General features: G+C 42.9%; 1 protein-coding gene and 1 pseudogene across 3 annotated transcripts in view; both read left to right on the forward strand.

Moving 5' to 3' along the window:
- The first annotated feature begins 12,017 nt into the window (after nt 1-12,017).
- Nucleotides 12,018-12,699, forward strand: LOC103665444 (annotated as a pseudogene).
- A 2,792-nt stretch (nt 12,700-15,491) lies between these two features.
- The window catches only part of STK38 (serine/threonine kinase 38), a 40,397-nt gene continuing 28,426 nt past the window's right edge, over nt 15,492-27,462 (forward strand). The window contains exons 1-2 of one of the 3 annotated variants that reach the window (XM_040644685.1): nt 15,492-15,825; nt 20,585-20,720. In XM_040644685.1, coding sequence (XP_040500619.1) covers nt 20,590-20,720 — 131 coding nt within the window. In that variant the 5' untranslated portion in view covers nt 15,492-15,825; nt 20,585-20,589. The remainder of the gene's footprint in view (nt 15,826-20,584; nt 20,721-27,462) is intronic. The other 2 variants (XM_040644683.1, XM_040644684.1) reach the window with 2 other exon arrangements.

Below are 27,462 nucleotides of genomic sequence, written 5' to 3' on the forward strand. Positions count from 1 at the left end.
GAGGAGTCTTTTCCTGGGGCTTTGGAGCCAGGACCCTGTGGGAAACAGAAAAGACTCTTGAAAAGACAACACTCAAGGTTTGACCTCTAGGGCAGATCAGGGTCCCCCGACTGAGGAGATCGTGAGTGGAGAACTCAGAAGCTTGTATATTCCTGGTGCCGTGCTGTGTTCCCCACAACTGGACCAGGCCTTCTGGGGTGGGAGTTAGGAACGAGGATGAGGGGAATGACCCGATAACAGTTCTGGTGGCTTCAGCGGTTGCTGTGAGGTGAAATTTCATACCGAGAGGCTGTGTGGCCACCATCAGGCCGCTCTCAGGGACTGCTGCTTTAATCATCTCCAGTGATCGCTTTGGACAAAGTCTGGGGAAACATAGGAAAAACAATTGCAATGTATCAGGAGTGTGAAGGAGGACATTCAGATGCTTTTAAACTAGTATTCATGAGGACTGTGAGCCCTTGGTACATTTTGTCTGGACAGCACAGCTGGTGATAGACGGGAGCAGAAAGGCGCCCTCCCCGGTGTCTTGCCACGACAGCAGTCCCTGGATATTAGATACAGCTCAGGGGGAAAGCTGGGAGTGTAGAATGACCCTAACATGTCTCATTGCAATCTGTGATAATTGCTACTCAGGCAGAACACAGGGAACTGTGCAGAAAGGTCTGGGGGAAAAGGGAAGGGTGCCTTGAGCTGAGGGTGAGTTTGAGATAACGAGGCGTTTGTGAAGGTAGGACGCAAATTCAGCCCCTGGGCTGGTATTGACCTGGTGAGCCACCCAGGACCATCTGTGAAATGTTGTCAAAAGGAAAAGAGCAATGAAACAAGGAGAAGGGACTGGCCGGTGGTGGCGAACCCTGCAGAGAGGTCAAGCGACGTGAAAACCACTGGATTTAAAGAATAGAGAAGACATTGGTGTTGACTTTGTCAAGGATAGTCAGCAGATGGAGGGGGGAAAAGCAAAATTGCAGGAGGCTGAGACATGTGGGAGGTGTAGAACTAAAGAGGGTAAACAGAGACAACTCTTTCATGAAATTTGGCTGTGAAAGGAATGGTAAAGGGCAGTAGGTGGGAGCCAGATATGGGGTCAAAGGAAGAGGCTTTTAAGTTGGGGAGCCTTTGAATATGCATAAACATTGCTAGGAGGCAGCAAGAAGAGTGGGGAGGAGAGAGGGGAGAGAGGGTAGACATTCAGTAGCAAAGGACCCCTGAGGAACTAGAAGTGACATAAACCAAAGCCCCTGTAGGAAATTGGCCCAAGTAGGAGGAGAAAATGTTGAGAGTGTAGGTATCTGTAGGTTTGGTGGCAGAAGGTGAGGGAGCTGTCTGATGGTCTCTGGGAAGTGGGAAGTGATAGGATGTGCTAATTGCGATGGGTTGGTGGGTGGGAAGGTTGGAAAAAATAAAGAATTAAAGAAGATGGAAAAGATTTGAAATATCTAGTAGAGTGGGTACAAATTCTAGATGCGCACAGAACACCTTGTTATTTCAGTCCTTCTATTCCTATCGTGAGCTCTCGTTCCTCTAGGTGGCAGATGCTTCCTCTCAGTCCATTCAAGAAGGGCTGACAGAGAGGCAGGTGGGTTCATGGGTCTTAGAGAAAGGATATGGGCTGAAACCATCGATCTGGGGTTCATCAGAACTGGGTTTGCCCAGGAGTCATTGACGTGGCTCAGGGAGAGAGAAGAGGAGAAAGAGCCAAACCTGGAAAAAGTTCAACATCTAAAGGCCCAGCAGAGGAAGAAGAATCAGCCGAGGAGATGCCGAGGTAGGAAGCAGAGCAGAACATCGTATCACAGAACGAAGGGAAGCAAATATAATAAGTAAGTGAAATAAGAGGTCAACTAGGATTAGGATTATAACATACCTGTGGGTGTCATGTCTTCTTTCTTTGGGTTGGGGCACAAAAAAAAGTGAGAAGATATATAGTAATCATAATGCCCACTCTCTATTGAGTTCCCAGGGCCCGATTAAATTATTCAACCAAGTAATCAATCATATTCACCAGATCACACCACGTGCCAAACCGTGCTAAGGACAGTGTTTCCTCTCATGCTCATCAGGGCTCCTCGACCATTCTCATGGTCACACGCTAAAAAAAACAATAATATTTGGGGTGCCTGAGTGGCTCAGTTGGTTAAGCATCTGCCTTTGGCTTTGGCTTAGGTCATGGTCTTGGGGTCCTGGGAACCCTGCCCTGTTGGGCTCCGCACTCAGTGGGTAGTCTGCTTCTCCTTCTCCCTCTTCCCCCCCCACCATGCTCTCTCCCCCCCAAATAAATCTTTTTTTCAAATATAAATTTTTTTTAAAGATTTTATTTATTTATTTGACAGAGAGAGAGACAGGCAGCGAGAGAGGGAACACAACCAGGGGGAGTGGGAGAGGAAGAAGCAGGCTTCCAGCGGAGCAGGGAGCCCGCTGCGGGGCTCGATCCCAGGACCTGGGATCATGACCTGAGCTGAAGGCAGATGCTTAATGACTGAGCCACCCAGGCGCCCCTCAAATATAAATTTTAAAAATAAGTAAGTATATAAATAAATAAACTTTAAAAAAAGATTTATTTGAGAGAGAGAGAGCGAGAGCAGGAGGAGGGGCAGAGAGAGGGAGGGGAGAGAATCCTAAGCAGACTCTGCGCTGAGCACAGAGCCCAACGCAGGGCTCAATCCCATGACCCCAAGATCACGACCTGAGCCGAAACAAGAGTCAGACGCATAACTGACTGAGCCACCCAGGTGCCCCTAAATAAATAAAAATCTTTTTTTTTTTTAAAGATTTTATTTATTTATTTAACACAGAGACAGCCAGCGAGAGAGGGAACACAAGCAGGGGGAGTGGGAGAGGAAGAAGGAGGCTCATAGCGGAGGAGCCTGATGCGGGGCTCGATCCCACAACGCCGGGATCACGCCCTGAGCCGAAGGCAGACGCTTAACCGCTGTGCCACCCAGGCGCCCCAATAAATAAAAATCTTAAAAAGAAAAACAATATTTGTACATCTCTTGTGGTGAATGGATGATGGTAAAGGCTGTCTGGGTCCCATGGCTACCCTGAAGGCAGGAGGGGGCTGTTATCATCATCGCCTGCCTCTGATCAAGGTTTTCTTATTCTTTTTTTTTTTAAGATTTTTTAATTTATTCATTTGAGAGAGAGAGCGAGCGAGCAAGAGCATGAGCAGGGGGGAGGGTCAGAGGGAGAGGGAGTAGACTCCCTACTGAGCAGGGTGCCCAATGCGGGGCTCGATCCCAGAACCCCAGGATCATGATCTGAGCTGAAGGCAGAAGCCCAACCAACTGAGCCACCCAGGTGCCCCAAGGTTTTCTTGTTCTTAGAGTGAGTATGACAGTAGAGGAGTTTTATTGTTGTGAGGGCAGAGCTGGGAACCACCCAGGGTAAGAGCTGCCAGTGGTCATTAGGGGGGTTAGTCAGAGCTTTGGAGAATGAGGGAAGTTTCAAAACCTAAGTGCTTAAAAAAAAAAAAGCTACGTTAGATTGTTCAGCTTTCAGTAATGAGGAAAGGGTGCGGAGAGAAAGTGGGGGAGAGGGAGGGAGGAAAAGGGAGAGAGGGAGATAAGCTTATTCTAAAAATTAGGCAGAGGGAAAATCTTATTCTTTTTTTTTTTTTTTTAAGATTTTGTTTAGGGGCGCCTGGGTGGCTCAGGTGGTTAAGCATCTGCCTTTCGCTCAGGTCATGATCCAAGGGTCCTGGGATCGAGTCCTACATCGGGCTCCCTGCTCAGCTGGGTGCCTGCTTCTCCCTCTGCCTGCCTCTCTCCCTGCTCGTGCTCTCTTTCTCTGACAAATAAATAAATAAAATCTAAAAAAAAAAAGGAGAGGAGATTTTATTTATTTGAGAGAGAGTAGCAAGTGCGAGAGAGAGAGAGCACGAGCAGAGGGAGAGGGAGAAGCAGACTTCCCGTTGAGCCAGGAGCCTGACTCGGGGCTCGATTTGAGGACCCTGGGATCATGACCTGAGCCGGAAGCAGACACTTAACCGACGGAGCCACCCAGGTGCCCTAGGAGAATCTTATTCTAAAAATTAGGAAGATTAAGCTTTGAGAGTCTTGAAGCAATCTGAGATTCAAGCTTAGGAGTTCGGAGGTGAAAACACTAGTGCGTTTCTGCTTGGCACACGTCAGCCCGTAGGCCTGGATGCCTCCTCGGATTGCACTTCCCGCACAAAACGAAGCGCCCTGAATTTCGTTCCTACAACACAGGGCAGCTGAACAGAGGACTTCAGGGATGAAATCAGATTGCCGGGGGACTGATAGAGTTCACTATTGAAAAGAACCCCTTTTAGATTAATTCGTTTGGTGTGTCAGTCATTGGAACATTATACAACCCTTAAAAAAGGAGGCAGTTTTATTTGTCCTGAGACGAAAGGATTTCCGAGATGTTTTCTTTCAGTGAAAAAGTATAAGGTGCAAAACAGTGTGTTTAGAATGCTGGGTCCAAAAAAGGATATATGTGGATATGTTTGCAGATGCAGCAACTATGGAAAGATACGCAAGACACGGACAACAGAGGTGACCCGTGGGGAGGAGAGCTTGGTGACCAGGGATGAAGGTGGGGCACTTCCATTGTGCACTCTTTTGTATTTTGTAGCAAGCATAAGTATTATTTGTTTAATGAATAAAATATATGTAAATACATAGAAGAAGCCTCTGGTGAATCACTTTGCAAGGTTCGTTTGTAATACAAACAGCCACTCCCTCATTTGCTTTGGAAATGTTGACATTTGCGTCCCGGATTTTCTTAAAGCATGAAATACTGGAGTCTATAAACCACACCCCGAGTGTTCTAAATTTGAGGTCAACTGACAGAACCAGCCATGCAAGTGTGACTTTCCAAAAGGCCAAATATTATCAAGAGGGGCAGAGTGAGTAGCAGGGGGCTTAATGCATGCCCAGCATGTGAGAATGTCAGAGGGCGGGTGGAGGGAGTTCGTACAGTATCCTTTCTTTATAAACGGGGGAACTAAGGCCTGAATGGGAAGAGACTTGCCTAATTAAGAGATCATGCCATTTGTGTAAATAAGGAGAAAAATGACTCTCTCTCCATATGTGCGTAAAGAACTCTGGAAGGAGGGGCACCTGTCTGGCTCAGTCCAAGGAGTGCGAGGCTCTTGATCTCAGGTTGCCCCACGTTGGGTGCAGAGATTACTAAAAATAAATAAATACATACATAAATGAGCAAACTTAAAAAAAAAAGAAAAACCTCTTTGGGGTGCCTGGGTGGCTCAGTGGTTGACATCTGACTCTTGATTTCACCTCAGGTCCTGATCTCAGGGTGGTGAGTTCGAGTCCCACATTGGGCTCCACACTCCAAACCCTATTTTAAAACTTTATAAGGAGAGGGACGCCTGGGTGGCTGAGTCGATTAGGCATCTGCCTTCAGCTCAGGTCATGATTCCAGGGTCCTGGGATCAAGCCCTGCATTGGGCTCCCTGCTCAGTGGGGAGCCTGCTTCTCCCTTTCCCTCTCCCCTCCCCCTGCTGTGCTCTCTCTCTCTCTCTCTGTCAAATAAATAAATATTTTTTTAAAAATAAAACTTTATAAGGAGAGATGGGCATGACATCTACATTACTTAAAATTCAGTTTTCAAGGAAGACATCATGAAGCTGTGGCCTCAGAGATAAATGAAGAATCTGGTGTTGAAACCGCAGGTCAGATCCTGCTGCTTCAAATGCCAGGGATTGTGACTGTCTGAATTATTTTATCACATTGAGGTTTGTTAGAGATCGTGGGGGCCATCAGCTGGCTTAGATCTCATTTTTGATAATAGGCAGATTTGTCAGAATTGTGCCATGACAGCCCACTGCTAGTCTGTGGACTCAATCATATGGGGAGGCACCAGAGAGCAGGAGAAAGATCAGTGGACAGGAAGTCAGGAAACCTGGCTCTAGCAGAACTTTGCAATTTAATGTACCCATGACTTTGGGCAACCTAATTCTTTTTTTTTAATAATAATTTTTTATTATGTTATGTTAGTCACCACACAGCATATCCTTAGTTTTTGATGTAATGTTCCATGATTCATTATTTGCTTACCCTAATTCTTGTCCATAGGCCTGTTTCACATCTGTAAAATGGAAGGATTAGTTGAAGTGATCTCTAGGTTCCCTTTTAGCTTGGACGTTGGATTCCAAAACAGTTGTTAGCAATTTAGAACTAAAGGGAAATTGATGAGATCATAGTTCAAAGCCAGGAGATGGTAACAGGCTGTTGGATGTCGTTTTGCTCCTTTGATCAGAAGCTACACAAGAACTAGCAGGTGATCTTGGCCCTCTCTCCTATAACAACACACACACACACACACACACACACACACACACACACACCATGGTGGTTAACTATCTAGTTCTGTGTTCCTCAGAGCACTAGTTTAGGGAAATGTTAACTAGTGATCCATGAAACATCTCAAATACATCTATAGAATCTTGTATAATAAATGTCCCCGATGGGGAGTCACAATGTTATTAAAGGTCCTGAGAAGGTCTGCCATAAAGAAACTCACATAATTGTACTTAACCCAGCACGTTTCAAACTTACGGATATAGAACATTTTGGTGTGTCTTCTCTGTTATGGAGCAAATGGGATTAACTCTATTGGGAACAAAAGGGATTGACACGCCTCCATTTTTAGGGAATGTATGATATCAGCCATCAGTGGGCAGGACAGTTCTGGGGCCTCTGCGAATATGGGAAGACTTAGTACATACCTAAGGGAGCCTGAGAGTCTTGACTCTCGCAGCTCTCCACTCCACCAATGAAAAGAACACCTTTCAACAGTGGAAACCTCAGGAACTCCCTTGTTTTACAGGAAGGTTCCCATCTAAGCACAGTGAGGTCAGTGACATCTTACCCCTTTCACTTCTGGTTTTGATTTATTTTCCTTTGGGGATCGCTTCTCGGCCTTTTGGCTAAGAACACGTGTATTTTTTTCTTTGGGGAGCTTGTTTTCATCACTCTTTTTGTTCGGCAAGTATTGTTCTCTTTCTTTCCCTTCTCCATAGGTTTGTATAATTTCTTCCCTCCTAATATTTTCACTACCAAATGGTAGGCGAGAAAAGTTTATGCACCGTTTGGTTACTGAACCTGCCATGCTTCGCATCCTTCGTTTTTGAGATTCTTCACCCTCAGTTCCCAGAGAAGCATTGACTCATCATGACACACACCCACATGCACAAGGGTGTGCACAGTCATTTGGGAAAAATTAATTTAAAATCTATTTCTTAAGACTTCTCAATTATTTTGGCCCCATCATTAAGCAGTTTAAAGAAAATAAAAATCTCTAAGCAGGCAAAATCATATGATCAAAGCTATTATTGTTTTATGCTTAGGCATACTTGTAAGTCTGCATCCAAGAAACCATATGAAAAGCTACGTTTGCCTTTAGTGCTTTCTTTACTTTGAGGTTTTCAGGTTTGAAGCCTAAGCATTGGGATAAAAAAGATCAGACAGCTGTGGCAGGCCCAGTCAATTATACGAATGCTTCCTGCAGGACTGCAGCTGCGAATAAATTCTCTTTCTCCTGGCTATGCATGGTTATTGGCAGTTATCTCATAGTATATGCTGTGTGAGCTCCGCACTGTCCCTTCTGCTCTCCTAGGACCATGGGAGAGAAATGGACATGAGAAGGCAGCTGGATGGGGCTGGAGGAGGTGCCCACTACTCTCCCAATATTTAAATATTACAGTAGATTTTTAAAGGGGAAGGCCTATGAAATTGAGTGGGAGGGGAACACTAATGAGAAAACAAAACTATGGTAAGAGAGAGATCACTTAGGAGGATGGTTAATTTCATGGGTCAACTTGGCTAGGCTATGGTGTTCGAACTGGTCAAACACTAGTCTAAATGTTGCTGTCAAAGTATATTTTAGTTACAATTAACACTTAATAATCCTTTGACTTTAAATTAAGCAGGTTACCTTCTATAAGGTAGGTGGGTCTCATCCAGTCCATTGAAGGCCTTACATGCAAAGGCTGAGGTATCCAAAGGAAGAAGCAATTATTTATTTTTTTTAAGGATTTTATTTATTTGACAGAGATAGAGACAGCCAGCGAGAGAGGGAACACAAGCAGGGGGAGTGGGAGAGGAAGAAGCAGGCTCATAGCGGAAGAGCCTGATGTGGGGCTCGATCCCACAACACTGGGATCACGCCCTGAGCCGAAGGCAGACGCTTAACCACTGTGCCACCCAGGCGCCCCGGAAGAAGCAATTCTGCCTCAAGATGACAACATAGAAATCCTGCCTGAGTTTCCAGCCTGCTGGCCTACCCTGTGGACTTCAGACTCAAGACTGCAACGGCAACTCTTGCCTGGATTTCCTGCCTGCCAGCCTGCCCTACTGATTTAGGACTTGCCGGCCCCCATAATCGTGTGAGCCAGTTCCTTAAAACAAATCTCTCTCTTTCTATCCTATTCCTTCTGTTACTCTGGAGAACCCTGACTTACACAGAGAGCTCCAGGAAGGATAACCCTAGAGAAAAAACTGGGGCTGATAGACTGTGAGTTTAACCAGAATCCGAGAAAAATATTTTCCAGTGTTGACAGAGAGCCTGCAGATAAATCAGTCATAGATATTTTATTGTATTAGTTTTTATTTTTTGAGAGAGAGAGAATGAGTACAAGGTGGGGAGACGGAAGGGGCAGAGGGAGAGAGAGAATCTTAAGCAGTCTCCATGCCAAGAGTGGAGCTGGAGGCGGGGTTTGATCTCAAGATCCTGAGAATCATGACCAGAGCCAAAATCAAGAGTTGAACACTTAACCGACTGAGCCACCCAGGCAACCCAGTGAAAGATATATTTTTTTTAAAGAATTTATTTATTTATTTATTTGACAGAGAGAGAGAGAGAGCACATAAGCAGGGGGAGCAGCAGAGGGAGAGAGAGAAGCAGACTCCCCACTGAGCAAGGAGCCTGATGCAGGGCCCTGATCCCAGGACCCCAGGATTATGACCTGAGCTGAAGGCAGACACTTAACCGACTGAGTTGCCCAGGTGCCCCTCAATATTTATATTTTAAAACAAAACTGCAAGAGAAAAAAAACTGAGGCAATTATTAACTTCAGGGAAAACAAAAAGTGGTACAAAAAGGCAGAGTAATTATTCTGCCTTTTTTGGGTCAGTTACAAACACTGAATATTGATTTAAGGAGAATAGCTGTGGTGGAAGTTGTGTTGAGTTCCATCCTCACCTTCACTGAGGAAATTAAAAAATATCAAAGACTGAAAATTTCAGAAACAGCACTGTTATTTAGAAGCAAGGAGATAAATAGGAAAAAACTACGTGTTGAAAACAGCTGCTTTTCTTTTCTTTTTTTTTTTTTTAAGATTTATTTATTTGAGAGAGAGAGAGAGGAGGCGGAGAAAGAGAGAATCTCAAACAGACTCTGTGCTGAGCTCAGAGTCCAACCTGAGATCATGACCTGAGCCCGAATCAAGAGCTGGATGCTCGGGGCGCCTGGGTAGCGCAGTCGTTAAGCGTCTACCTGGGCGTGATCCTGGAGTTCCAGAATCGAGTTCCAGGATCGAGTCCCACATTGGGCTCCTCCGCTGGGAGCCTGCTTCTTCCTCTCCCACTCCCCTGCTGTGTTTCCTCTCTCGCTGGCTGTCTCTCTGTCGCATAAATAAATAAAATCTTAAAAAAAAAAAAAAAAAGAGCTGGATGCTCAACCGACTGTGCCACCCGAAAGCAGCTACTCCTGCTGAGTGAATCTGATAGGAGTGATGGGGCGAGGAACTGCTGCTTATCATTACAAGTCTTGCAGATTGCTTTTCTTTTTTTCCCCAAGTCTGTATGTGTAGTACTTTGATAAAAATAAATTAAAAGTTATGTGGGTACCATGTGGAAAATTTGGAAAGTAAAGTAAAAAGAAGAAAATAGTCATTCCCAATTCTTCCACTCAGAGAAAGCAACAATGTACATTTTAGAGGAACAGGATTATTAGATGAATTTGAAATAAAATTGTCAGAGCTCGAGGTTTTCAAAATATCACTTCGGTGTAAATGAACAACTAAGAACAGTAGTGTGTGGGTAATATCATAGGTATCACTACATATAGCATAATCATACACTGTGTGATCCCCATTTGTTTGTATGTGTATTAGAAAGTAGTCTGAGGGGCGCCTGGGTGGCTCAGTCATTAAGTGCCTGCCTTCGGCTCAAGACATGATCCCAGAGTCCTGGGATCGAGCCCTGCATCGGGCTCCTCTGCCGGGAGCCTGCTTCTTCCTCTCCCACTCCCCCTGCTTGTGTTCCCTCTCTCACTGGCTGTCTCTCTCTGTGTCAAATAAATAAATAAAATCTTAAAAAAAAAAAAAAAGGGAAAGTGGTCTGAAAGGATACCCATGAAAATGTGACGTGGTAGGGACTAGGGCAGGCAAACAAGGTGCCTTGTGCACACAATGTAAGGAGGTGCTCACTGTCAGGGTCATGCAGTGCATTTGCTGCACCTGATTAAGAGCCTCCTTCAATGTTGAGCCCAGGTGCCTCAGTTGCCTCACCTGAGTCTGGCCATGGTAGGGCCGCTGGATCACGGGCACTTTCCCCTTCTTATTTTGCACCTGGATATACGCTCAAGTTCCTTCCTACCCCAAATGTGGTACATGGACCACCCGCATTTGCATTGCCTGGGAGCTTATTTGAAATGCAGACTCTCAGCTCTGCCCAGACCTTCTAAGTTAGAATCTGTATTTTAATTGGATCCTAGGGGATTCGTGTGCATGTTCAAGTTGGGGCAACGCTGGACTAGCAGGCACCAAGGACAGTTCCTATCTTCTTACAGAAGGTATATTCAGAGGCAACTGATGTCATCGCCCCCACTGGGTGAAGGTTAAGATGCCTGTTCTTTGGAGGACTGTGGTCTTTGACAAGAGGGTGAGCTTCAGCCAATGAAGCAATTGCAGGTCAGCCTGATGGACGGGAAACAGGTGATTTCCTTGGAACAAAGAACAATTTGGGGCAACTTTTATTTTAAAGATTTATTTATCTTTTTAGAGATAGAGAAAGAGTGGGCTTGCTCTCACTCAGGGTGGGGAGGGGCAAAGGGAAAGGAGAGAGAGAATCTCAAGCAGACTCCCGGCTGAGTGCAGAGCCTGAGGCACGGCTCCTCTCCTGATCCTGAGATCCTGACCTGAGATCCTGACCTGAGCTGAAATCAAGAGTCACTCAACCGACTGAGCCACCCAGGTACCCCTGAGGCAACATTTAAAGAGAAGGAAAAGGTTAGTGGGTCTGAAACTGGGGAAAAGAGCAAGATAAAAGTGTTAATATTTGCAGCGCCTGGCTGGCTCAGTTGGCAGAACATGCAACTCTTGATCTTGGAGTTGTAAGTTTGAACCCCCACTTTGAGTATAGAGCTTACTTAAAAAAAAAAAAGGGTGGGGCACCTAGGTGGCTCAGTCATTTCAGTGTCTGCCTTCCGCTTGGGTCATGATTTCAGGGTCCTGGGATTGAGCTCCCTGCTCAGCAGGGAGTCTACTTCTCCCTCTCCTGCTCTCCCAGCTTGTGCTCTCTCTCTCTTTCTCTCTCCCTCTCTCTCAAATAAATAAATAAATAAATAAATAAATAAATAAATGAATAAATAATCTTAGGGAAAAAAGTGCTAATATTCCGACCAAGTAACTCAAGTCCCATGGAGATGAAGAATAACAGTATACCCAAAGGTTGTTGGTTTTCCAATAGTTTTTGAAGATTATCTGTTATAAAACTGAGAATCTTGGGGGTGCCTGGTTGGCTCAGTTGGTGTAGCATGCAACTCTTGATCTGGGGGTTGTAAGTTCGAGCCCCCACTTTGGATGTTGTGATTACTTAAAAATAAAATCTCAGGGGTGCCTGGGTGGCTCAGATGGTTAAGCCATCTGCCTTCAGCTCAGGTCATGATCTCAGGGTCCTGGGATGGAGTACTTGCTCAGTGGGGAGTCTGCTTCTCCCTCTCCCTCTGCCTCTCCCCCAGCTCATGCTGTCTCTCTGTATCTCTCTGTCTCAAATGAATAAAATCTTTAAAAAAAATCTTAAAAAAACCCACGAAAACGGAGGTCTCTTGCTGTAGCAACAGAAGTGGGTGCACCAGGCACAGGGCTCAAAGGGGAACTCCACGGATGGCTTTAAGAAAATGGCAGACAAGCCGGGCATGGGGGAAATCCCTAGCTTCCATAACGCCCAGCTGAAGAAAACAGAGACCAGAATACCCTGTTGACCCAAGAAACCATTGAGCAGAAGTGGAGTGAAATTTCCTAAGAACTTGGAGGATTCCCCACCCCCGTCATCTTCGAGAACACTCTAGTCATAATATGGACGAAGAAAAGCCACCTGCAAGATGGACGCGAGAGAGCGACAAGCTGTACTGTGAATCCCGGGCACTCTGTGCCAATGCTACTGGCCTGTGGGTCTCTCAGGAGACCTCCAGTCAGACTGCCAAATTCTCCACTTTGCCCTGGGATAGTGCAGCAAATTATTTGTACGATTAATGAAAAGAACACATACTTTGTGGCAAAAAAAGATACAAAAAAACCAAAACCAAAAAAAAAAAAAACCCCCCACCAAACTGAGAATCTTGATTAGGTGAATTATATTGTAGTTATAATTATATGAGGACAGAGATAATACAGAATAGAAAATATAAAGGGATTGAGTCTGTTCAGTGTTCCCATTAATCAGAAGTCAATTAATAAGGGTCCTATACAGGTGCCTGGATGGCTCAGTTGGAGGAGCATGTGACTCTTGATCTTGGGGTCTTGAGTTCAAGCCCCATGTTGGGTGTAGAGATTACTAAAGAAAATAAGTAAACTTAAAAAAAAAAAGCATCCTGTAATATGCCATTCTCCATTTAGATTAAGAAGTTAGATTAAGGGGCGCCTGGGTAGCGCAGTCATTAAGCGTCTGCCTTCGGCTCAGGGCGTGATCCCGGCGATCTGGGATTGAGCCCCACATCAGGCTCTTCCGCTGGGAGCCTGCTTCCTCCTCTCCCACTCCCCCTGCTAGTGTTCCCTCTCTTGCTGGCTGTCTCTCTGTCAAATTAAAAAAAAAAAGTTAGATTAAAAGAGAGGAGCAAAGTAATATATACTCCATGGCAGATAGTATTGGCTGGATCACCCAATATACACTTTCACTCCCCCTTTAAAAAAAAAAAAAGATTTATTTGTTTATTTGAGAGAGACAGAGAGAACAGAGAGATAGGGAGAAGCAGACTCTCTGCTGAGCAAGGAGCCCAATACGGGCCAGATTCCAGGACCCTGAGATAATGACCTGAGCCAAAGGCAGCCGACTGAGCCACTGAGGCGCCCCTCACTCCCTCTCTTTTTTGTCTGCCTCCAATACAGAATATAAAAAACGCTGAGTACTTGCTCTCCCAGGAAGGGTGTGGCCATGTGGCACAACCGTGGCCCGAGACCTCTATGAAGGTCTCTAGAAGCTGTATGGAGCACCTACACTCTAACCAGAATGGATTCAGAGTGATCTTTCCAGGGTCTGGAGTAGGGTGAGGTGAGCAAGACACTTATCTTAGTATAAGATTTATGAGGGTGGCCAAAGCCTCAGTAATCGAAATAATATTTTAATGCCATGTTTAAAAAAATAAAAATTAATGCAAAAGATGCATGATGAACAAAATATCAGCATGTAGAATAAAGGAAGGATCCCGGGGCGCCTGGGTGGCACAGCGGTTAAGCGTCTGCCTTCGGTTCAGGGCGTGATCCCGGCGTTACGGGATCGAGCCCCACATCAGGCTCTTCTGCTATGAGCCTGCTTCTTCCTCTCCCACTCCCCTGCTGTGTTCCCTCTCTTGCTGGCTGTCTCTATCTCTGTCAAATAAATAAATAAAATATTAAAAAAAAAAAAAAGAATAAAGGAAGGATCCCACCACATCAGTAGTAGAGGGAGGCAAATAAGGCCCAGTCCCATGGGTTTAGGGTCAGATCACATTCGCTTCTGTGTCCAACTCACGGTTTGGGGTGGGTATGTGACTGGTGGCATTTAAGTTTTGTACCTACTTCTCGGCCACGAGGGAGCCTACAAGAGACGAGCAGCATATTCTGGCTGAGCTATTTTGAGGAAAACCTTAGTGTTTATCAGAGTTAGGGTACAGATAAATTAATACAGAACTATAGAGAACAGAGGATGAAATTTCTCTTGTGAAACTGGGAAGGCTCCAAGAAAAGCCTCCCACAGCTGGGGAAAGGGGAAAGCAGAAAGAACATTGGGTTTGCAATCAGAAAATGGGACTCCCCTCTTTGCTGCTTGCTTTACTAGCTGTGACAATTCAGGCAAGTCACTTTGCTTCTCGAGAGTTTGTTACTTTATGTGTAAAAACTCATTCTACCAAAGACCTGCCAAAGACTTGTGAGGATGAACTGAGATGAAATGAGTGAATGGGGTTTCTAAACTGAAAAGCACTATGCAAACATCTTGCACTATTATTAAGTCATTAAGGACGGGTAGGACTTTGACAAAAGGCATTGGGGGAGAAGGGCCTTTGGGCAGAGAGAATGAAGGGTGAAGTGGTTTTTGTATGAAGCGAGACAAAACGAAACTGGGGCTTTGAAGTCTAGGAAGATGAAAGCAGTTAAGGAATGCCTAGGTTTCTAAGACCATTAAGGAAATAAAGCCCAGGACCCCAAGCTTGAAGGGTAAAACCAAGCTCTATAGTCTTACAATTACTCAAGAGTGAGGCACCAAACTAGCACAAAATACCCTAATGAATGACTTGCACAAGTTGCTTCCTACATGGTCTTTTTGAAGGCAGGCAGCCATCGTCATATCTTACTCATCTTTGTTTCCAGGGGCCTGACACTTTCTGGTCAAGAGCACTGTGTTCTGTTCTCAAGGAAAGAGTGAGTGTCCAAAGGCTTGGGACCTCTTTACCCGAGGTGGTACAGACTAAGCGGTTGCCTAGCCTTGAAAAGCCGTTTCTTCTGTGCACACTGGGCTGCCCTCCTGATGGCCTAATGCTATGAGAGCTCTCCAGATCCCAAGTATGGTGTGTTAGTCCTCACTTTAAGGAAGAGTAAGATGGGACCCAGGGCTCTAGCCGACTTATTGCTACGACAATCAAAAATTAGGGGAAGGTGGGGGAATGACGACTACACAAGTGATACGATTTAGAACTGCAGATGAAGGCGAGCACGCAAGCACACACCGATGCACAAATGAGGGCACGGCAAACTGGTTAAATCCGAGGAAGGTCTAAATCCAGTCAATTGCATTGGTCGAGTGAGTTGTTTTGTGCCAATGTCAATTTCCTGGTTTTGATAATGTAGTGTAGTTATGTAAGATGGTGAGGGAGGCTGGGCGGGTGATGGGTTCCCGGGACTTCCTTGTATTAAGTTTGCAGCTTTTGTGAGTCTATAATTATTTCCAAATAAAGCAAACACACAAAGAAACCAGAAAACAATGGGCACCTTCCCCCGAGCCCAGCCTAGCCCACCCAGAAACGGCGCCCCACCTCACACTTCTGCCCTCCACACGGCCTCTCCTGCTCAGGTAAGGCGGGGAGAGTGGGTGCGGCGCGGCCGCGCACGCGCAGTCCTGAAATCCCCGCCGCGTCGCTGGGAGTCACGCTTGCGCAGTCTTGGCCCTTGGCCGCCGCGCCAGCCCCTCTACGCGGCGGGGGACTCGGCTGCCTTGGCCCCTTCGCGCTGCCGTCTTTTCCGGCAGTTGGAGAGCTTCCTGTTGTCCTTACCCGCACCCGCCCCTCGGCCCCTGCCTCAGAGACCCCAACCTCTCCTCTGGTTGGCAGGGTGCTGCCGCTGGGGCTTCGCCTGTCCGCCCGTCGAGAGAGATCACTGGCCCGGCCGGCGTCTGCGGCTGTCCGGGGCTCTTCCTCCCCGGGGCTCTGGTGAGTGTCTTGCTGCCGCTGTCTTCAGTCCATCCCAGGCTGTCCCCCTTATCGCCGCCCGACTCTTTTTGGGGGTTCTCCCTTCCCGCCGGCGCCCTCTTACCAGCCCTGTCCTGACGGCCCCTCGGCCGCTCTCCTCACCTTACTGACAGCCCCCTTCTCCCGGTTTTCGGAGCCTCCCCTGTCGGTCCTCGCCACATTGTCCCAGTCTCAGGCTCCCCACCCCGTTCTTTCTTTCTTTTTGTACACTTGGGGCGGGGAGCCAGGCTCTCTTCTCTTTTCCATGTTGCCAGCTTTGTCTGCTCGCCGAAGCCGCTCAGGTCTCCTCTGGGATCTCAGTCGTTACCAGCTTCCACCTCTTTTCTTTTTTCGGGGGTCTGAGAACCTAAGAGCTGTTGTGTGAGGCAGAGATGTGGAAAGCCCGTCTTGGGGTGTGGTTCCTTTGAGTCGTCCCCTTCCCCATGGTTAGTCTTAGGGTACTGGGCTTCAGATAATCTTAGAATCACAGGGAAATTGACGATTTTTTTTTTTTTAAAGAAAAGAGTGGAAAAGGAAAGTCGGTAAGGACTTAGAGGAAAGCCTGTGTCAGAAAGTGTGCAGAAACAGCTCGTAGAGAGATCAGATCTCCCCGTTTGCACTTTGAATTGACTAAAAGACACAAAGAGAAACTTGTTGTTTTTGAAATGTACAGAGGAAGGTTGAAGTGAGGTAAACCTTGCGCTTCCTCCCTTTCAGCTCACCTTGGCTGCGATTTAAAATTAGCCAGGCAGTAGATGTCGTTTCCCTAAAAAAACAAACACCACGATAACAGGCTCCACTCATAAAAGGACCAGTACTCTATCCTCCAACTTTGTATAGAAAACCATTTCACCTTCTGGCTCTATCCCCATCATACATACGTATTCTCAACTCCTAGTAATGGTCAGGAAAGATGAGTGCTTTCTTAGCAAATCTTTTATAAGGTGCTTACTAAGTGGATAGCATTGTGCATAAGATGGGAGAAGGATGTTAAAAGTAGTGGAAGACAGATGCTCGCTTTCCCGTGGCTTACACTTCAGGAGAAGAAATTAATAAGATATGTGATTCTTAAGGAATCGTATCTATGTTCACTTGCCCAAATGGAAGATACTGGATTGTCAGTCACAAAGAAATAAAGAATTGGTGAGGGAAGGGGTATCCATAGAGATAACAGTACCATTGTAAAGTCAGTCAACCAAGGATAACCATCTAGGTTGAATAAAACAATGGTTTTCATTTGATCTACTTTTATGTTTGCAGTATGTACCCCTAACTTTTGAAGATCACATCCTTTTGTTAAATTTTTTTAAAACTTTTAAGAATTTCTTACCTGTCTATTCCCTAATTCTGCAGAGGTGGAGAATGAAACAAATAGGGAAGAGGCCTCCAGTGGCCTGTAGGTCAGTATCAAAAGTGTGAGGGAAAGCTCTGTCTTATAAAAAGTACTTGGTTGACCCAGTAAAGCTATAAATTGCTATAGGGCAGTAGTAATTGTATCTTTTGATGAAAGGTTATTAGAATAGGCTAATCATTTTATGAGTGGAGGAAGGGGAGGAGGAGGAGATTTTGAAGAAAGGTCAAAGGGAAGGATAGTGCAACCTTTGCCATTACATTAGAGACTGTATGTGAAGGTTGAAAATCGTTCTGCTAGAAAATTTGTTGGCCTGCTACATGAGTGTCTTTGAGTACACTTAATCTCCTGTGAATCTTCTTCTTTTTTTTTTTTTAAGATTTTATTTATTTATTCGACAGAGATAGAGACAGCCAGCGAGAGAGGGAACACAAGCAGGGGGAGTGGGAGAGGAAGAAGCAGGCTCATAGCGGAGGAGCCTGATGTGGGGCTCGATCCCATAACGCCGGGATCACGCCCTGAGCCGAAGGCAGACGCCCAACCGCTGTGCCACCCAGGCGCCCCTCCTGTGAATCTTCTTAAAAGTTTGAAAGCCATGCCAGTGACTTAAATGAGTAAAAACTTTCTCCACCCCAGTATTTATATACTTATCAGTGTAAATGTAATTTTGTTCTTTTGTTTTGTTGACAACTAAAAAATCATTAACTTGCTCAATTTACATTTATTAACCACCTATTATATGAAAGGCACTGTTTGTCTTAGGTTTAAATACTTCAGTTGCATTTTTATGTTGAATAATTTTAGTTGTTAAAATGTAACCACATATATGTGTATATAAAAAGGTCTCTAGAAATGTTCAGACAAAGGAGGAGTACAAAGCACTCACTCCCTTGCTTCAGACTTGTTTTTAAATCTGGTTTGAAAATTTCTTCACTAGACTTAGAGTGCATGTGGTTTTCATTGTGGGTGGAGGGGGTACAGGCTGACAAATAAGGAACCACACCCAAGCTTCATAAACCAGAGGTCTTTAAACAATTCTACTGATATCCTAAAAATATTTGGGTTTGCTTCGGTATTAGCAGAAACTTCCCCATAAAAAATAACATTGTAACAAATAACATAGTCAGGTAGAGCTGAGTTCACTTTCTTGCATTTGTTATTACTGATAATTTTGGCACTTGATGAATAAAAATGTTTGAAGTAGAGCCTTGATTTTGAATCTCTTTGCTCTGAAAGTATTATCCTTTTAGGTGATTTTCCCCTGAATATCTTTTAATAAAATTGCTTAATGTTAAGCCTTTTGTCTTAGTAATAATAAGTGTTTGCACACTCCTTAATAGCTTCAGTCTATGAGATAGGTTAAAAAGCTGCTAAGTATTAAGGGGAGAACCTTAAGGAAACTTTCATAAAGTGTACTATCTTTGAAAATGGCCTTTGGCCCCTCCTGATTTTTACTCAGCTTTATACTGGGATGAAAGGACAGACTTAGAGGCAAGTCATGTTGGAGGAAGGCATGATAAGGATAAAATATTGAGCATTATTGCCGATGCTGGAGCAAGTCCAGATTGGTGAATGGTCCGGCCAAGTGCCACAGTATGGGCTGGCAAAAATATCTGGGGGAAAATGAGATTTAAATTTAGGAAAAAAATGTTCTATAAGCTATTTAAACCTTGTTGGTATCAGTTTTCTCATATGTAAAACGAGGGAGTTAGGGTCTTTTGTTTTTAAGAAATCTTCCATCACTAAAATTATGATTCAGGTTTTTTCTTTGTAACATTGTTTTTATCACGGTTTTTTGTTTTAACTTGTAAATCCAAATGGCATGCATTTATCAGATACCGTAAGACATGTCAGAGTACATAATACCTGTAGGTGAGCATCTTAGTTATAGTTTTTTTTTAAACTGTAGAAATGATATAAATTTAAAAGTTATTGGTAATTTGGGGGCACCTAGCTGGCTCAGTCAGTAGTAGAGCATGCAGCTCTTGAGGTTGTAAGTTTGAGCCCCACACTGGGTGGAGAGATTACTTAAAAATAAAATCTTCAGAAGTTGTTGGTAATTTAACAGTAATAGTACATGCTCATCGAAGGGAGTATGTAAAATATGGAAAAGCCCAAACAAGAGTAAAATGATCTATTGCATTCTTACTGCCTAGAGTTATGCTGTTAGTAACATTTTGATAAATATTGCAAATAATTCTGTGCACATCTAGTAAAATTGAGATCATGGTATATATTCTGTTTTGTAACCTACTTCTGTTTAGGTTGAAAACATTTCCCCTGACATTAAACATTCAAACACATTTTAATTTGTTCATTATTTAATTATAGGACTTTTCATTATTTAATCCATTCTGTTGTTGGATATTCAAGTTTTGTTGTTACGGTGCTACATTGAACCCCCTCTGTATGAATCCTTATGGGCCTTTGATTTCTCCAAGGTAGATTATTGGGTGTCAAAGAATTATACTGTGTCTGTATTATATATTCTTTTTTTTTTAAGATTTTATTTATTTGAGAGAGAATGAGAGAGCGAGAGAAAGTGAGAACATGGGGGGGAGGGTCAGAGGGAGAAGCAGACTCCCCGCTGAGCAGGGAGCCTGACATGGCCTCGATCCTGGGACTCCAGGATCGTGACCTGAGCCGAAGGCAGATGCCCAACCACCTGAGCCACCCAGGCGCCCTGTATTATATATTCTTTTTTTTTTTTTTTAAAGATTTTTATTTATTTATTTGACAGAGACAGCCAGCGAGAGAGGGAACAGAAGCAGGGGGAGTGGGAGAGGAAGAAGCAGGCTCCCACCGATGAAGCCTGATGTGGGGCTCGATCCCAGAACACCGGGATCATGCCCTGAGCCGAAGGCAGACGCTTAACGACTGCGCCACCCAGGCGCCCCTGTATTATATATTCTTAATTTACATTTATGGTATTGTGATCTTGTTCTCTTCCTTTTTAAAATTATATGTTTGAAAGATATATTCATGTCAATTTTAGGTATAGCTAGATTTGTTTCTGACTGCTGCATGTTATTTCTTTATGTGCACCCACAGTAAGGAAATTACTGAATTGGCTTCAACTTCCTATAACACAAATGATGGCATAATAAACATCTCCTGTAATGCACAAGTTTGTGCATTTCTTAAGGGCCTGTGAGATAATTTCTTTAGGCCTTATACATAGAGTTGGTATTTCTGGGACAATCATAGGACAGTGATTACAGAAAGTGATTACTTTCACCAAGTATTCTGTTTGTCTGGCTTTTGTTGTATATTTTATGCTTGTCCTCCAGAAAACTTGTACCAATTTTCTTTCCTACCAGTAGGTTAGGAGAGTGTATAATTGGTGGATTCTAACTCCAAAACTAATACCTCTTCTTTTTTTGTTTCTAGCAGCCATGGCAATGACAGGCTCAACACCTTGTTCCTCCATGAGTAATCACACAAAGGAAAGGGTGACCATGACCAAAGTGACACTGGAGAATTTTTACAGCAACCTTATCGCTCAGCATGAAGAACGAGAAATGAGGTAAAGAACCGTGTTTGAGAAAATTGTGTCATGGTTTTGGCATTCATGTCTAATATCATAAGACACATTCATAATATTGTTGAAAGGAGATAAGAATAGCAGCAGCCATGTAATAGCCTATCTCAATCCAATGGAAGGACAGTGTCATTGATTTCCAAAGCCCTTGCTATTAACCCACTTATTTCTACTACTAGTCAATAGCACAGGGGCGCCTGGCTGGCTCAGTTGGTAGATCACCCACATTGGGTGCAGAGGCTATTTAAAAGTAAACTCTTAGGGAAAAAAATAACACAGAATTCCATAGTAGTATAAAAAATTAATTGGGCCAAATCCTTGGATTCATTGTTAAGGCAGTATGATGTAACAGAAAGAGCAGCCCTTACGGAATCAGATCTGGGTTTAGAATCCTGCCTTTATCATTTAGTATCTGTCTGAGGCTAGAATAAGTTTCTTACTCTTTTTGTGTATCAGTTCCCTCTCTGGAAAATGGGGATACTTGTCTTGCAGGATGGCTGTGGGGATTTTGTATATATTATATATATAACATATGTGAGTAACCACCATAGTGCTTCTCACATAGTAATCACTTAATCACTTGGAACCTGTTGTTATTGATCCAGTGTACACTATTCATGTAGTAACTCGTAATTAAAATTTTATTCCCAACATTTTATTATGACAATTATCAAAAGTGCAGAAAAGTTGGAGGATTAATATGCTGAATACCCTTATATACATCATCTGGATTCTGTAATCGTCATTCATTGTTGTATGGTGTATTCATCTGTCCATCCCTCTGTCCATTTATTAAGTCATCTTAATTTTTTGCTGTGCTTCAAAGTATGTTGGAGATTTCTGTATGTTTTACTTCTGAATATTTCTGATTGTATAAAAAATGAGTTCAATACTTATATTTAAGAGAGTGTAAATTTTGCATATGGTAAAATGCATAATCTTCCTCTAAGTGTGTTTTTTTCTTTCTTTTAAGTAATCTCTACACTCGGTGTGGGGTTCCACACTGAGTGAAATGCAGTCTGAAGGGTACCGTGCAATGAGTTTTGACATATGTGTATATATACCTGTAGAACTTAAACTCTTCTCAAGACCTAGAACATTACCATCATCCCAGAAACTTCTTTGATTCCTGGAGATGTTCCTTCAAACCCAGGCAACCACTGTTGTAATTTTTTTTATGTCGTAGATTAGTCTTGCCTATTCCATACAAATGGAGCATGTAAACGTTTTCATATAGTAAGTACTCATTTGAGTAGGGCATCTTTCACTCAGCCTAATGTTTTCAAGGTTCATCCATGTTGCTGTTGTATCAATAGTTTGTTCCTTTACATTGCGGAGCACCGTTCTGCTTTCTGACTACACCTCTGTTTTTACATTCTTCTGTTGATAAACATCTGGGCTTTTTTCAGTTTGGGGCTATTTTGAGTAAGTTTCTATGAACATTTGTGTACAGATCTTTTTGTGAACATTTGTTTTCAATTCTTGGGTAAATATTTAGGAGTGGAATTGCTGGATCATAAATATACGTAAGTATACGTTTAGTTTCATAAGAAACTGCTAGACCTTTTTCCAGAATATTATCATTTTGTGAGAGTTCCAGTTGCTTTACATTTTTGCTAACAAAATGTCTCTGTGTCAGCCTTTTTTTTTTTTTTTTTTTTTTAAGATTTTATTTATTTGAGAGAGAGAGGGAGAGAGAGAGCGAGGGAGGAGCAGAGGGAGAGGGAGGGGAAAGAATCTCCGGCAGACTCTGTGCTGAGCGCAGAGCCCAACACAGGGCTCGATCTCACAACCCTGAGATCATGACCTGAGCCGAAATCAGGAGTTGGAGGCTTAACCATTTGAGCCTGAGTCACCCAGGTGCCCCTCCTGTTCATTTTCTTTATAGTGTCTTTAGATGAGCAGAAGTTTTAAATTTAGATGAAATCTAATTTGGCATTTTTTTTCTTTTATAGTAAAACTTTGCTGTCCCCAAGTCATAAAGATATTCTTCTTCTTTTTTTTTTTTTTTTAAGATTTTTATTTATTTATTTGACATAGAGACAGCCAGCGAGAGAGGGAACACAAGCAGGGGGAGTGGGAGAGGAAGAAGCAGGCTCATAGCAGAGGAGCCTGATGTGGGGCTCGATCCCAGAACGCTGGGATCACGCCCTGAGCCAAAGGCAGACGCTTAACGACTGTGCTACCCAGGCGCCCCATAAAGATATTCTTCTATATCTTCTTCGGGAAGTTTTATAATTTAGTTTTTACATTTAGTTCTGTGATCCATCTTGAATTAATAAGTGTATGAGATGGGAGTTGAGATTTATTTTTTTTCCTTATGGATATCCAGTTGTTTTAGCACCCTTTGTTATAGACATTTCCTTTTCCCCATTAGATTCTTGGCATCTAGATACCATGCAGTGTGTGTGTATTTCTGGGTTTTCTTTTCTTCTTTCTTTCTTTTTTCTTTTTTTAAAGATTTTATTTTTAGGTAATCTCCACACCCAATGTGGGGCTTGAACCTACCACCCCTAGATTAAGAGTCACATGCTCTACCGACTAAACCAACCAGGTGCTCCAATTTCTGGGTTTTCTATTCTCTTTCATTGATCTGTTTGTCCCTATGCCAGTATCACACTGACTTCTTTACTGTAGTATTGTTGTAAGTTTTGAAGTCATCTAGTTAGTGTAAGTCTTCAATTTCATTGTTTTGTTTTGTTCCCCCCCACCAAGATTATTTTGGATATTCTAGGTTCTTTGCATTTTTTATACATTTTATTTTATTTATTTATTTTTAAAGATTTTGTTTATTTATTTTGACAGAGAGAGACAGCGAGAGAGGGAACACAAGCAGGGTGAGCAGGGAGGGAGAGGCAGGCTTTCCGCTGAGCAGGGCACCTGATGCGGGGCTCGATCCCAGGACCCTGGGACCACAACCCGAGCCGAAGGCAGACGCTTAATGACTGAGTCACTCAGGCGCCCCTTATATAAATTTTAGAATGAGCTTTTGAATTTCTAGAGGAAAGCTTGATGGAATTTTGATTATAATTGTATCTAATCTGTAGATCAGTTTGGGGGAGAATTGACATCTCAGCAGTATTGAATCTCTGATGCATGGACATGCTATGTCTCTCCATTCTCTTAGGTCTTTAATTTTTCTTGGCAGTGTTTTGTAGTGTTCAGTGTGGGGGGTCTTACATGTTACTTTGTTCTTCTGTTACTAGTATTTTGGGGTTTTTTTGATGCTGTTTTAAGTGGATATTTAAAATTGTTTCCTTATTGTTTGCTTCTAGCATATGGAAATATAACTGAATTTTGTATATTGACCTTATATCCTGCAATTTGCTAATTTATTTATTCTACTAGCTTTTTGTAGATTCCTTAGGATTTTCTATGTAAACAATCACATCATATTCAAATAGAGAATTTTACTTCTTCTTTTCCAATCTATACACCTTTTCTTTTTTTTTTCTTGCCTTATTGGATTGGCTGGGATAGCAGGAACAATGTTGAATATAAGTGGTGAGAGTAGACAACTTCGTTTTCTTCCTGATTTAAGGGTGAAAGCACTCACTGTTTCACTGTTTGTTGTGATGTTACCTGTGGGTTTTTCAAGGATGCCCTTTGTAGGTTGAGGAGGTTGTGTTTCTAGTTGGCTGAGAGTTTTTAACTAGAGTGGGTGTTGAATTTTGTTAAATAATTTTTCTGCATCTTCTACATCATTGTTTATTCTTTTAATATGATGAATTACATGGACTGATTTTTTGCATGTTAAACTAACCTTGCATTCCTGGGGTAAAACCCTCTTGATGGTAATGTATTATTCTTTTTGTATGTTGCTAGATTTGATATGCTAATATTTTGATAAGGGCTTTTGCAAGCACATGCTTCATGAGGGTGTAAATCATGATTAGACAAAATTGCAGATCTGTATGTGGAAATGCAAAATAGTTTATAGCTGGTGGCTTCTTGCTGCTGCTCATTGAAACAGGCAAGTGCCCTATGTTAGGACGATGGGGAATTCAAAGGTACATTTGCACAGTATATCTTGAGGCATGCTGTTGGAGACAGCTAGTTCTTTTTAATACAACCACTCTATCGAAATAGAGTTTCTGGTGTTGTAGTTACAAAACAAATACTATGAGTTCTGATTAAGTTACTAATTTTATTTATTTAAATATTTATTTATTTTTATGTTAGAAAGAGCACGTGTGTGAGCAGGGAGGGGGCAGAGAGAGAGGGCAAGAATCAGACTCTGCTTATTAGCATGGAGTCTGATGTGGGGCTTGATCTCAAGTACCTGAGATCATGACCTGAGTCGAAACCAAAGGTCAGACTCTTAACCAACTGAGCCACCCAGGCATCACGATTTATTTTTTTATATTAAAAAGATTTTATTTATTTATTTGAGAGAGAGCAAGCCAAAGGTCAGACTCTTAACCAACTGAGCCACCCAGGCACCACGATTTATTTTTTTATTTTAAAAAGATTTTATTTATTTATTTGAGAGAGAGCAGAAGGGAGAGGGAGAGGGAGAAATAATCTGAAGCAGATTCCGCACTGAGCACAGAGCCCGATGAGGGCTCAGTCCCATGACCGTGAGATCATGACCTGAGCTGAAACCCAGAGTTGGATGCTCAACTGACTGAACCTTGTTTTATTTAATAATAGTTGGTTTTTAATCCTATTGGCTCTGCCTTATGGTTCATTATTAATACATATCACATTCTCTAGGAACAGTATGACGTATGGTTTTGTTTATGTTATTAATAAGTATTACATTGTGGGGGTGCCTGGGTGGCTTGGTTGGTTAAGCATATGACTTTGGCTTAGGTAATGATCTCAGTCATCGGACTTTGGCTTAGGTAATGATCTCAGTCATCGGACTGAGCCCTATGTGGGACTCTGCAATCAGCTGGGAGTCGGCTTGTCCCTCTCTCTCTGTCTCTCCCCCCTGCTCATGCTCTTTCTCTCAAATAAATAAAATCTTTATTTTTTTAAAAGATTTATTTATTTACTAATTTGCCAGAGAGAGCACGTGAGCACAAGCAGGGGGAGCAGCAGGCAGAGGGAGAAGTAGGCTCCCCGCTGAGCAAGGAGCCCAATGAGGGACTCATCCTATGACCCTGGGACTATGACCTGAGCTGAAGGCAGATGCCTGACGACTGAGCCACCCAGGTGTCCCAATAAATAAAATCTTTAAAAAAAAAATAAGTGTTACATTGTGATTTACACTAAAATTACACCCAAAAATGAGTTGAAATCAGTGCCTTTTTTGTTTTGGATTCTTAAGATGGAAACACCTTCCAAAAGCATTGGTGGTTTTGCTTTTCTTAAAGACCAAATTAATCAAAAGACAGTTGTAAGAAGAGAATGTTAAACATTTAAGAGGATTCGAATGTTTGTTTTTGGTAATTTTTGTTGTTATCAAATCATCATTTATCATTAAAAAAAAAAAAGCAGCAGGGGTGCCTGGGTGGCTGGGTTGGTTAAGCGTCTGCCTTGGGCTCAGGTCATGATTCCAGAGTCCTAGAATCTCGAGTCCCGATTCGGGCTTCCTGATCATCTGGGGAGTCTGCTTCTCCCTCTCCCTCTGCCCCTCCCCCTGCTTGTGCTTGCTCGCTCGCTCTCTGTCAAATAAATAAATAAAATCTTAAAAAAAAAAGCGGTAGATACTTTGAAGGTTTCAGATATTTCCTTGTTAATCTTTTTCATTTAGTGCCTTTTTTTGGGTGCCTTTTTTTTTTTTTTTTTGAATATGAGTTGATACTTTGTTTTGGGTTTGTTGATACGAGTTGATAAGACTATTTTAGGTTTTATTATTTCTAGAAAATTTAAAAATTAAAAAAGGAAAACAGTGATTGGCAGAAGTTACTACCACAGTAGTAAGTAAAGGACAATTAGAACTGTCAGGGGGCGCGTGGGCGCACGTGGGCGGCTCCGTCGGTTAAGCGTCTGCTTTTGGCTCAGGTCATGATCCCAGGGTCCTGGGATGGGGCCCTGCATCGGCCTCTCTGCTCAGTGGGGAGCCTGCTTCTCCCTCTCCCTGCCACTCTGCCTATTTCTGCGTGTGTGCTCTGTCAAAAAAATAAATGAAATCTAAAAAAAAAAAAAAAAAAAAAGAACTGTTAGATGAGGCACCTGGGTGGCTCAGTTAAGTGTCTGACTCTTGATTTAAGCTCAGGTCTTGACCTCAGGATTCTGAGTTCGAGCCCCTCATTGGGCTCCACTACTTAAAAACAAAAACAAAAAACCCAAACCCGTCAGAAATGGATTTTCAGGCTTTTTCATGTTATGGGTGGAAATGTTATAGAACCTTGATAAATAAACAGAGTTTAAATAATATGAGACAATCAGTGATAAAGAAACATTTTATTATGAGTAATACTATCACTAGTATGTGATGAGTGGTTTGAAGTAAGTGTTGGGCTAGTAAATTGTGAGATCAGGTTGTAATAAAATTTCGTTGTATATGTCTTGTCTGGATGCCTTTAAATTCTCTTATTTCTTCCACACGTAGGCACTGCACCTTTTGCATTGCTCCATTTACAGTAGAGCACTAGGTTGTTGAAACAACGTACCTAACGACAGGGAAGATGAAACCAAAGCCTAGGGGTAGAAGAAAGAATAAAAATCATTTAGGAATGGTTTTCTGTATAGAAGTAGAATATGAGGACATTGGGTGGATTTAGAAACAGTGCACAAGTTCTACTGATCGATTTAAAAACAGTTGAAGCCCTGAGCC

This window comes from Ursus maritimus, unplaced genomic scaffold (genome assembly GCF_017311325.1).
Source record: "Ursus maritimus isolate PB19 unplaced genomic scaffold, ASM1731132v1 scaffold_30, whole genome shotgun sequence".
NCBI classification, from domain to species: domain Eukaryota; kingdom Metazoa; phylum Chordata; class Mammalia; order Carnivora; family Ursidae; genus Ursus; species Ursus maritimus.